At 36.0% G+C, this 13231-nt stretch overlaps 1 protein-coding gene across 1 annotated transcript; it reads right to left on the bottom strand.

Annotated features, from left to right (window-relative positions):
* Positions 1–10102: 10102 nt before the first annotated feature.
* LOC115878856 lies at positions 10103–12958 on the bottom strand. The gene is made up of 2 exons (XM_030895474.1): positions 12064–12958; positions 10103–11763 (listed from the first exon to the last, which is right to left on the bottom strand). Exons 1-2 carry the CDS (start codon positions 12403–12405, stop codon positions 10234–10236), a joined length of 1872 nt encoding a protein of 623 aa, XP_030751334.1. The 5' UTR covers positions 12406–12958; the 3' UTR covers positions 10103–10233.
* Positions 12959–13231: the final 273 nt, after the last annotated feature.

The raw sequence follows: 13231 nt of genomic DNA, 5'->3' as shown, positions 1-13231 counted from the left end.
ATATGAAGAATTTGGAAGAAGATTTCAAGCGACTAGGGAGCTCTGGTTTGAAATTTAGCCCCAAGAAATGTCATTTGTGTCAAGAAAAGGTACACTACTTGGGCATGTAGGCTCCTCCCAAGGAGTTGCGGTAGATCCATGAAGGACCAAAACAGTGGAAGAGTGGCCGATACCTAAAGATTAACATGAACTACGAAGCTTTTGGGACTATGCACATATCGCCGCTATGTACAGGGTTTCGCCACCATCGCAAAACCATTGACCAGACTTACCGAAGGCGAGGGGCGTTTCTCTTGGGACTCTGATTCTGACGAGGCATTCCGAATAATTGAAGAAGGCCCTGACTAGTGCGCCCATACTTAGCTTCCCTCTTGGCAACGGAAACTTTATATTGGATACCGACGCTAGGCAATGTTGCGTTAGGCGCTGTTTTGTCTAAGATCCAGGATGGTCAAGAAAAAGTAATTGGTTATTTTAGTAAGACCTTGTCAAAACTGGAAAGGAACTACTGTGTAACTAGACGAGAATTACTAGCAGTAGTTAAAGCAGTGGAACACTTCTACAAGTATTTCTATGGAAGAAAGTTCTTGTTAAGAACAGACCATGCTGCTTTGAAATTGCTGTTGCAGTTTAAGAACCCTGAAGGGCAGGTAGCTAGTATGGATTGGAAAGATTACAAAGAATTTGACTTCGGACACAGAACACCGAGCTGGGGCAATCCATCGAAATGCCGAGGCACTTTCCAGAAGAGCTTGCGCTAAGGACTGTAAGCATTGTTCCCGAGCAGAAGAGAAAGAAGTGAAACTCCTAAGAACAACTGTGGTTAATGATAGCTGGCAACCCGAAGATCTTGCAAATGACCAAACCAGTCACCCAGAATTAGGTTTAGTAATTAACTGGAAAAACGTAGGCCAAAGACCAACGTGGAAAGAAGTTTGCAGATATTCGCCGAACGTAACGTCGTACTGGGCCCAGTGGAATCCCTTGGTAATAGATAACGGACTACTCCGCCGTGTGATCGAGAGACCGGAGGACAAGAAGAGAGAAGGCAGATCGTCATTCCAAAGAAAAGGGTCCCAGAAGTCTTGAGGAAGTTCACAATGGAACCAGCAGTGGACATCTTGGTGTTACCCAGACACTTGGCAAGCTGCGTGAACGGTTTTACTGGGTGAACTGCAAAGAAGGTGTGAGGGCCTGGTGTAAGAAATGTGACTTTTGCGCAGCCATCAATGGGCCAGAAAAGCGTGGTAAAGCCCCTATGCGCCATTACAATGTTGGCAGTCCCTTCGAACGAATAGCGATCGACGTGGCTGGTCCTTTCCCTGAGACGAACGATGGCAACAAATACATTGTGGTAGTAATGGATTACTTCAGCAAATGGGGTCGAGGCCTACGCGTTGCCAAATCAAGAAGAGTCCACGATTGCTGATGCCCTTGTTAAAGAATGGATCTGCAAGTTTGGTGTTCCCATGGAGCTTCATTCAGAGCAGGGAAGAAACTTTGAGAGTCCAATCTGTTCCAAGGCGTCTGTGAAGTCCTGAACAACCGCAAGAAACCAGGACGACTGCTCTACATCCACAATCCGATGGGATGGTTGAACGCATGAACAGAACTATCAACCGTTATCTGGCCAAGGTAGTCTCTGACCACCAAAGAGACTGGACAAATTTCTTCACCTTTTCCTGTTGGCCTACCGTTCATACGTCCAAGAATCCACAGGGCAAGCTCCAGCCAGCATCGTTAAGGGACGGGAAGTGCGCTTACCCTGTGATCTGAAATTGGTTGCCGACCGGGAGAAGATGTCGCCGGAGAAGATTATGTCCAAACACTACGTCAAAGGATGAACGACATCCATCAGCGAGACCGCCTAAATATTCAAAGTGCTATTGACCGAATGAAGGAGCACAACGACATTCAAGCTGAACATGGAGGATTAACCAACCGGGGAAGTTGGTGTGGCTATATAACCCGCAGAGGCGTCGTGGGTTATCTCCGAAGCTACAACCCGCGTGGGAAGAGTCATAGCAAGTCATGGATAGGATTAATGACTTCGTATACCGTATCAGAAAATTGCCAAAAAGGAAAACCGAGGGTAGTCCATTTCAACCGTTTGAGCCCCTAACAAGGCGAAATAGAAGATAGTGCTGGGACCGTGAGAACCTGCAGTTTTGATCCCCCTGATTCGGAAATGTCCTTTGACGATTTCAAGGCCCGATACAACAGCAGTCAGAAGGCTCGCTATGGTTATACCAAAGAAGATTCAAGCAGAGATTTCTTTTCTTCCGTGCCTTCCTGATTATTCGCCGTTTATGGTTACTAAATGATGTGCGGTCCTGTTGTGTTTGCTCAGTGCGGATGTCCAGAGGAGATCGCTCGCATAATCACTATCCTTGGGTGCGGTACGTCATAGAGAGAAGTTTGGGTGTGTCGGAGAACTACGCCTACAGGATCCAGAGGTTGGTAGCGTCTTGAGGCTAACCGACAATGCACATGGTCAAGCAAGACAATGCACATGGTCAAGCAATTCACATCTTCTACCTGGTCGCCAAGGATTGGTCCCCGAGTAAGCCGATTTATCTCAATCTATGGAAGACCCTGATTGAATTGAGAGAAGCCCTGCTAAACAACAATATTGCACGATTAGCCATTCCAAGGCTGGCGTGTGGACTCGATGGTTTGAGTTGGCGTACAATCCGGAACATGATCGAAGTCCTGTTCAGATTTACGAGAATCGAGATCCTCGTTTGCTGCTACAACCCAATGCTGAGATCGGGAGAGAACTGTAGACTGCTATTTCTACCAGATTTCGCAATGTACCAGGGGCCAGCTTTGCAATACCTTCATTCACCGTATACATCTCGGAACGAGAATGTACCTAAGAAGGGGGCAATGTTGCGGACCCGTGTGGACTCGACCTAGCCTAACTATATGTCCCGCCCTAAGATGGAGCGCGGTTAGACACTCGGATTAAAGAATAAGACAGCAGTAGATGATTCATTCGTGCGAGAAGAATCGAGTCCCACTGGAATGGCCTTACATACGAGAACATTCGATAACCTTCTCTATGCGCCTAACGTTCTATGGACTATTCTAGATGTTTACTGTTACCTGTCGGTATAGAAACCGCGGCTGTGGCGCGTATCAGGGGGCAGTTATGATATATACCATGTGCAGTTGACAAGATAAGAAATTCGAATAATAAACTTTTATTATAAATCGTTTGTAAATAGTTCCTAATAAGTGCTTTTTTTATCTTATTATCGTTTTTGTTAATTAGTGTTAAATAATAAGTGGTTTAAATATAATATTGTGACTTTCTAGTCCACACGGAACCAACGAAAAACGTAACAGTAAATTGGCGTTACGACCAACGTTTCCCAAGATTGTCGCTGGTCCTCAGAATCGTTTCGAAAGGGTTTCTTAGCGTTTGTTTCGAGAAAGAATTACCTTTTCTCGCAAAAATATGTTTATTTTCGTTCCGAGGACTTGGTTTTTCCCTTGTAATTCCCTTACAAGGGTTCTGAGAAGCTCGACCTCTATAGATTCTTCAGCTATTATATTTGCACTCGCTTTCCTAACCTTCACGGCTTCGTGATTGCATTCCGTGTTTCTCTGTTCTGCTGCTTGTTCCAAACAAGCCGGATGATACAAATTACTACACTTCTTACACTTTACTACATTTACCACCTTCTTCTTGCAATGTACACACATTGTAGCTGATTTTTTCTCGACTTTTTTAGCCGAATTTTCATCTAACTTGACACTGTCGGCCATCTTTATATGAAATTTTTATATTACTTTGATTAGTGATTCATTACTTATGAACTATTTACTAGATCCAAAGAACCTTTGCTTCGTCATGTGACAACTAGGTGGGTCACTCTTCTTCCCGCACTCGACCGGTTAATCAGTTCTTAGCCAGCGGTAAAAAGTTTTTTTCTTTCCTTGGGAAATGACAAATGCCCTGCAACCCTTTGGGAAGTGTTTAAAGATTACGAAAATGGCGAATTTTCTGATGTTACAAAAACGGAAACATATTTGTATTTTTGCAAAATGCTCTACGTGTATTCCAAGAAACAATATTATTACTTGAAAAATCAGCAGTCACATATTTTGAATTGTATTCCATTATAAACTCGTTAAAGCTCAAATTAAGGCAACGTAGAGATGACTGCTCATTGATAAATGGTTTTGATTAATGGAGATAGTAGAAATGCTACAGCTAGAAATCGATCTTGATGGTTTATATAAAGACTTTAGTTGTATTAAAGTTATAATTTCTTCAATAAGAAAGACGCCTGGAAGTGTCAGCGAAAAATGGTTACGCATATTCAAAACGAATGAAAAACTTCCCCATCTCCAAAGACTATTGTAGTTTCTATTTAGTATTCCAGTAAGCAACGCAGAAACGGAATTCTTAGAAGAACGCTCTCCTGAATTGTTTGAAGACCTCCCACTGGTGTCATTTTCTAGTAATTGAACAACTTCTGCTTCAAGGGGTGGACCTCCTGCTTCCAAAGACTCGCTTTCTATTAGGTTTGATCCTTGGATTCTTCTTCTACTATTATTCTTATATTCTTGGATTCTTCTTCTATTAGGTTTGATCCTTCATTGTACTTTTCTAGTGGAACTTTCTCCCTCACTTCTTTTTCCTCGTTTCCTTCTTCCTGGGGTGGACCGTCTGCTTCCAGCGACTCGTTCTCTATTAGGTTTGATCTTTGGACCTCTTCAGTGTAGTCTTCTCCTGGAACTTTCTCCCTGACTTCTTTTCCCCCATGTCTTTCCCCGTACTCATATACTGGAACTTGCTCTATGACTTCTTTGTCATCATTTCCATATATATATACTATAATATATAATAATATTATATATATATATATATTTTATTGTATATATAACTTATATATATAATATATATAATATAAATATATGATATTATATATATATATATATTATATATATTATATATAATATATATATATATATAGTATATATTATATATATATTTAATATATATATATATAAATATATAAGTTGGCAACCAGAATTTTTCGTCCGCAGATTTGTATTCTATCAGAACAAGATACAATTTGAACTTATATACCAATTTTTATCAAGGAGACTGAAGCTGATTATGTTCTACCGACGTAATAGATATGACCATGGAAGGTATTTCTTTGGGTTCTTTCATGTCATGAGCGTTCACACCATCCAAGGCAACCTTGACAAGCTTTTTACCTCGCGATAGCATCTGGAAACAAAATGTACACATTATGGCTTTAAAACAATAACAGATCGCCTCCCCTTATATACTGTATATTGGTTTCGGGATTCCTTCCCACGAAAATAGCTGATGAAATAGCATGATCTTTTTTGATAGTGTGTCTAACTGTTCATTACTTTTAACAAGATTCTTCCTTCATTATTTTAATCTATTAACCCAAAGAAATACCCTATGCAAAAAGAATAGATTTCTGCCTTATTTTACTGAATAGAGAGCCTAACAGAGTCTTGCGCCTATCTATTTGAGTAGGGCTTGTTTTTAATGGATCGAAGCGCGGGATTTTTAAATGAGCGTATTAATTGAATTTTACTCTAAAAATAAAAAATGTAAATATTTTTATTCTTATTTTTTTTTTTTTTTTTTTTTAATTAAATTTGATTATTAAAATCTTTATTTTTTACTCAAATTACTATACTTAGTAAAATAACAAGTATCCGTCGTGATGTGTAAATAAGATTTAACAGTATAATATTATACAATTATTAAAATAAAATTAAAGCCAAAACATGTGTAATTTTATTTAATTATTTAAAGTTTTTAAATTTTTTTTTTTTTTTTTTTTTGTCGTTTATTATAATAACAATGACCAACGTAATACGTCCAAAGTTTTGTAAATGGAGTAAGATATAAATAGGTATTAAATATGGCAAAAAATAAAGACATTATATTTTTAGGGCCAAAAACAAAAGGAATTGTCTTAAATAAAACACAATAACAAATTATAGTTTGAAAACGTTTTGATTAATCATTTGATAATATTAAGATTGGCGCTATGACAACGACAATATTTGTTGAGAATTTGACAATGAGTATGACAATTGCCTTAAAACTATGTATAACTACAAAAAAATCTGATTGAAACGCTATCTGGCACACTAAATAGTAGCCAACTTCTTAGGCGCGAGAAAATTATATATATATATCTAGCGCCTGAGGCTGAAACTATTTTATTTGAAATTTCCGTGGAAACGGTGGAACCGCTTTTGCTATTTCACTTTCCCGCCCCTGAACAAACCCTAGATTAAATGACATAGATTGACAACTATCATTCCAACAATCATACTGTGATGACGGCAACATATTTTAAATCAATGAGTTCACTCAGTTCACAGTATGTTTTTTTAAACTATCGGTTGGTGAATACGGCCGTAAAATACAATATGAAATCCTATTTAAACCAGTTTCGACGATAACAATTTAAATAGAAAGGTATTTTAGAAAAAAAAACTTAGGTATTCGGTAAAAACACAAAGCAAGCCAATAATTCAGAAAAATAAACAGTGTTTTAATAATAAATCAGCGCAAGTTGACTTACCTTATTTTTGATATTCGTAGTCATAACATATAAAAAACAGGAAAAGAATTCACTAAGTAATTCAAAAATACTTTATATAGCAGCTGAACTAGGGGGCTAAACGTCTAAACCAAAGGTCTAAACAAATAATGATAACCTCAAATGTGGCATCTCTTGACAACTGACATTCAGGTGAAATCTTCAATGTGAAACATCATGTATTACATCACATAAGTGGTTTTGTCATATATTATATCACGAAACCTATAAATTTAATCGATTAAACTATTCAAATATATTTTGCGCGTGATTTTGCTTGGAAAATAGTTGAACGGCACAATAATTTAATAAAAACTATTCTAAAATTATTGTGCATGAAACTATTTTCTAAAAAGCAAAATTGCAAAAAATTATTTGGGTAGTTTTCAATTAAATTTATAGGTTGAGTGATATACGGCTAGATTATTTAATTAGAATAGAGCGAATGACTTAGGATGAAGCAAATAACTATAAGAGTTTTATTAACTATAAAATTTAACATTTTCGGACAACATTTTGTAATAAAAATTACAATTTGTGTAAGTTATAGATGTCTGTTTTTTATTATTATTTATATTAGATGAAACACTGGTATTTGATGAAGTTGACTTTGCAGATGAAGATGAAATGGTACTTCACCTTCCTTATAATCTGTCCCGTCTTTCTTCCGCATATTAAATCCCCAGTCTTTCAATACTTTAGCCAATTCGTCAACACTGGTATCTTTAGTCAGATAGTAATTTTTCGCCATACAAAATTCGGAAAACTGAAGCCACACTGAAGCATGCGTTTTTACAGTATTAATTGATACACTTTTTTGAATTGTCAAATCGATATTGTCGCCGGAAATATTTACTACGTTTTCATGGAGTATTGAAATCGTTTTGAAAATGGTTTTGGTATCGAAACCTCCATGAAAACAGGTATTCAAAACGTTTTGAGCTTCAAGGTCGATTCGCCTTTTTCTGGGATCGGATCGAGATCGAAATATCGAAAATGTCATGAAAACGCGAATTTTAATCGGATCGAATTGAGACATGCGCAATGCGCAAAGCATGTCAAAATTTCTTTCACTTTCTACATAACCTATAACTATGCCTATAACTTTCCTAGCGTAGTAGAAATTTCGAAATTAGTTTCAGTTTGTTTTTTTTTGTCGCTAACCGTTTTAATTTCCGCAAAGAATACTTGTTAATAAAATTATGGCATTAAATCCAGAGAGGTTAATCTAACTCGGAATATCTGGACAAACAGAGAAATCGTATGTATGCTGGAAATATTCCGGGAGGAAAAAATCTTGGATTTGTTCGACGGGAAAAGGTACAAAAACACAGAGATTTATAAATTAGTTGAAAAAAAAATGGTTGAGAAGGGGTTTCTAAACAAATCTGCCGACCAGATAAAAAACAAGTGGAAGGCTTTAAAAACCCAGTACAACAACTGTGTGAAAAACAATTCCCGCAGTGGAATGGATAGAAATGAATGCGAATATTTCACTTTATTAGAGGATATATTGGGGATCCGTCCTTCTTCAAGTTTAGAGGGGATCGATAGTGACATCATTGAAGTCGAAGAAAATGTATCAAATGAGGAGTTAGGCGGCTATCTGCACAGTCCCGTCAGCTCACTGAGGTCCGAGAGCAGATCGGCAGAACACCCGGAGCCACAGCCAGGGACATCAAGAACACCAATTAGAACCTCCAGATCTGCCCAGAATGACAGAATTTTTAAGAATCAGGCAGAATCGCAGGAAAGAGCAGCAAGAGCCCGCTCAGAAGACTTAGAGAATATGCTGAGAACATTTTCAAAAATGATTGAAAACGTTATTCAATTCTTCAGCATGCCCTTTAACCCATACTTTGTTCAAACTGTGCCTCGACAACCAAAAAGATCAGTTCCTGAAGATAGTTCTAGTGATGAAGAGAGCTCAGAGAAACTTGTTAAAAAATCAAAAATATAATTTTTTTTATCGAGAATGTTTTATTATATAGTTTAATTTTTTAAATAAACCACAATTCAGTAATAAATGTTATTTTATTCATTCATCCTAGAAATGAGAATGTGAAATAAATATGATATTTTTGTACTGTTTTTTTAATTATAACAATAACTATTTTACAAAGCTTAAGTTACACCAATCTTGATTTTCTCATTGGAAATACAAGCATATATTGCTTGAGAATATCCCGTACTTGACCTCCTTCAAGGTTGTCATGTTCCCTTGTTATAGTTCTTGATGGTTGAGGAAACATTAATTCAGCTTCCTCAATAGCTTCAATCCAGTTTTGTACAAATTGGTCTTTGTTTGCTTCAATAATATTATGTAATATTAAACAAGTATATACAATTTTCGGTGTAAATTCATAATTAATATCAATGCGTTTCAATAAACAACGGAAACGTGCCTTTAATCTTCCAAATGTATTTTCGACGACAACCCTTCCACGACTTAAATATACATTAAATGGCTCTTCTTCCTGAGTAATTACTCCTTTATATGGTTTAATTAACCACGGTAGTAAAGGATAGGCTGGATCCCCTAGTATAAAACATGATATAATTTTTTCTTGGATCCTTTGAGTCACATTTGGAATAAAATGTTTAACATATTTGTATAAATTCGAGTCTTTTAATATTTGAGCATCATGTGTACTGCCTGGATGTTTGCATGTCGCATATCGGAATCTAAAAATAGTAATGAACTTTAGAATTACTGTTAAATTTTATATTACTAAATAATTGTTGTTAACTACCTACCTATACTTGTTATCCACAACGGCAATTATTATGCCAGGAATCCCACATATATTTTCAAAACCATTTTTAATTTCTTCAGCTTCGATTGCATTAGGAAATTTTAAATATTCATTTTTAAATTCTGCAATCACAGCTTCACAAAATTTGTACAAACATTTATGTACTACACATTTGTTGGTACCAAACTGATTTGCAATCAATCTATATTCCCCACAAGATGCTAATTTGTATAAGGCAATGGCACACTTTTTTTCAAGTGTAAGAGGTTCCCGGACACAGTTAGGTGCAGCAGACAGGTACGGTTTAAGCCGGGTGCATAAAAAGTTAAATGTAGTTTTGCTGACTCTAAAATTGTTTAAAAAATCTTCCTCGGTAAAATGTTTTTTTACAATATTATCCCACCAGTTTCTTTCTCTAGTTTTTCGCCACCACCTTCTTTTATTGTATTTTGCTTTTCTTATACATTTATTCTTGCTTCTTCTGAAATTCAAAATATTGTTCTGAATTTGCATGAAAAATGCAGCAGTTTCTCTTTGGCGTCTCATATTAGCCGCTTCCTCTTCTAAATATATGTGCGAAACACATATCATATGTACCGTTAACAATATAATTTTCAGTAAAACAGACATAATGTTTTTAATAGCCAATGTACAACAAAAATAAACCAAAAACCAAATTACTAACTTAAAAGAAATGGAGACATAACCACACTCTTAACGGGGTTTGATTAGGGTGACCAGATTTATTTGCAGAAAAGTAGGACAGCCAGGACAAAAAAGCCTGATTTTTAATAAAAAAACCTGACATTTAACAAATATATTTATATAAAAAAATGTAACAATTTCTACTTAGGTAAAAACTACTTATACTTTTCAGAAGAACCAATTTCTTTTAAAATATTGGGATTGTCCATCAAATAATTATAATATTCCTCACAAGACATTTTTAAATTAAATTTTAACACTATGAGGCTTTTTATTGATTCGATAGATAAACGGTTTCTTTCTTTGGTCCACTGCGCTGCGATTAAAGAAAAAATTCGCTCGACGGCAGCATTATGTGCCGGAATAGCAAAGTAAAATTCACAAATTTTAAGCAATTCTGATGATAAATCAATGTGTTTTAATTGCTTAAAATAGTAAGACCACTTTTTATCTAAAGATAATGATAAAAATTCCTCATTTTGAATCTTTGTTGTCAAACTGTCTTTTAATAAAATGATTTCATCAATTAGTTTTGTGTCATTAATTTCTACCCCTTTTTTGGATAAAAATTCAATACAGGGCAAAATATCATTAAATTTAAAGTTTGTATCATTTAAAAGCATCCATTGAAATGAATTAAATTCTGCCAATGGAGCGGCCCATTTTTCTAAATAGTCTATACATTTAGTATAGAATTGCCATACTTGCTCCTTAAAATCATTAACTTCTTTTTGTAATCCCTTTTCCCTTAACACATTTAACTGACTTCTTACTTTTAATGGTATAAATTGCTCGGAGAGCCTTCCTTGTAGTGCTGTGAGGACTGATGCAAGAATGTCCTGCACTTCCAAAATGGAAATATTTTCTTTTTCAATTAACGCAACGTTTACATGGAAAATGTGCATAGTTGAATCTAACAACCACAAATACATTTCTGAAAATTCACTCTCAAAAAATTTTCTTAGCATAGCTGGACAGTCTTGCTGAGATTCAAAGTAGGATTTAAGTGCCGGATAGAGTTTAAGAATCCGTTCAATGGCTGGGAACATGGATAGCCATCTTGTTTTGCTATGATATAAAAGTGGTTGATAGGATATTTCAACAAAGTTGCAAAATTCTTTTAATGCTTCCGTTCTTACCGTGTAGATTGAAAAGTAGTTAAATATTTTGAAGATGATGTAGTCCACATCACACTGCAGTGAATCAGCTCCATGCTGTATACAATTATGAAGAATATGGGCTGGACAACCTATACCAACTATATCTGAATTTAAGTCTTGCTTCATGTTGCTTAAAACATTTTTCTGTCCTCGTCTTGCGAGACCTCCAAAGTTTACATTAGCATTGTCACCGGAAAAAGCAATACACTTGGAAGTAATGTTAAATTTTTTTATGGTTGTTATCAGATATTTTGATATGGCTTCAGCCGTTTCACTTGAAAGGGCAGATAATTCCAATACCTGTGTCTGAATTCCGTTGAACCATTGAAAGTACTGGACAACAACAGGAAACATTTTAGTAGCTCCATGATTACTTGCATCTGTACCGATACCATAGAAATTTACAGAATTTAGACTTGATATTAATGTTTCTTGTGCGTGAGGTGAGAGTACATGATTAACAATTGCTTCGGTTTTTGTTCTTCCGCATCCAAATTTAGCAGTTATTTCTGAATCCGGAATTATCTAAAAAAACACAAAGAATATGTTAAAACTTAAAATTTGCTATTAATAACTGCATAGGTACCTTTTTTAATAACGGTATTTTTTTTCCTAGTAACTTTTGGCTGAGCTGTTTTTACTAAATTGAATAAATAAATATTTAAATACATTTTAGTACAGCCAAGTACATAATATTTTTATTATCAGATCACAAAAATGTCTAAGCTTATTTTTTTTTATTTATTTCTGACTTTTAACTCGAAGGTGAAGAAGTGTTTTTAAAACACGCTGTATATATTTTTTACTGCAAAATTGGGTACCTACCTTTTTAAGAAGAGATGAAGTGCAGTCCAACGATCTATAAGACTGATGGTGCGAAACGGTGTGATATGCTAATGTACCTTCTGCAGCTTTAAGTTTAAAATCAACTGAACTATTCTTTTGGACGAAAAAGTTATCCAGTTTCATGCAAGAGGAAGAGGCTTGAAGACTTTTCTTGTGTTTTTCCGTAGAAATATGTTTTTCCAAATCTGCTGCTCCTTTGCTGCCAACAGAAACAAACGAATCACAAGGCACACATTTGGCTTCTTCTTCGTTTCGGCCTTTTACAAAAAGTTTGTATTTTGTCGCCAGTTTTTCGGTAAATTTACACTTTCTTTTAGACATGATGTTTACTTGCTGCTGCTGAACTTAAACTGAACTATGAATACTCAACTGTGAAACTGTGAAGTGAAACCAGGTGAAACGTCGGTTTTTATATACTCGGGGGAAACCCGCAGTCAAAAGTCAAAACAAAACAATTAAAAGCGATTTCGATTTTACGCACGCTCTCTGGTTGTGTCGATCGGTATGGGTTTGGTTGTGTCGGGTCGGTATCGATATACGCGACGACCGACGCGGCGCGGCGTTGCCAGCTTGAGAAAGTCGGAACCAGGAATAATGATAATGTGCGTTTTTAGTTATTTAGAATTTTCGATTGATAAAAAGCCGGACACGACAAAAAGCCGGCCTGACGTTTTCATTTAAGCGAAAAAGCCGGACATGTCCGGCTTTATCCTGACGTCTGGTCACCCTAGGTTTGATAGATATCATATGATTATAAACTGTCATATTATTCCGTCAATAGTGTCAGTTCAAATCTATTTCAATACGATTTCGATCCAACAGATTCAATTCAGTTTTCTCTTCGTATGAAAACGCGGAAGGGGATTGGATTCAAATCGATTTCAATACTCCATGAAAACGTAGTAATTACTAAACCGTGAATTCATTTTCACTACAGCGGTAAATAAAATTTAAAGACGTTTCAAAATGACGTCTCGTAAGCAGAGAGAACACTAATAACTAAAGTGAGAGAGACCGATCAACGTTAATTTTTGAAGACTGTGTTAGTGGCGCGGCCTTTGACGTCTAACCCGAACTATGAGCGTATTATCGATATAGTAGGTTGCATTCATACCTATATACAGGCGCCAAAAATTTAAAATTTGTA

This window comes from Sitophilus oryzae, unplaced genomic scaffold (genome assembly GCF_002938485.1).
Source record: "Sitophilus oryzae breed Bouriz unplaced genomic scaffold, Soryzae_2.0 scaffold_1536_pilon_pilon, whole genome shotgun sequence".
Lineage (NCBI taxonomy): Eukaryota > Metazoa > Arthropoda > Insecta > Coleoptera > Curculionidae > Sitophilus > Sitophilus oryzae.
Note: the sequence above shows the minus strand (reverse complement) of the source record. Positions and strands in the feature narration are given on the sequence as shown.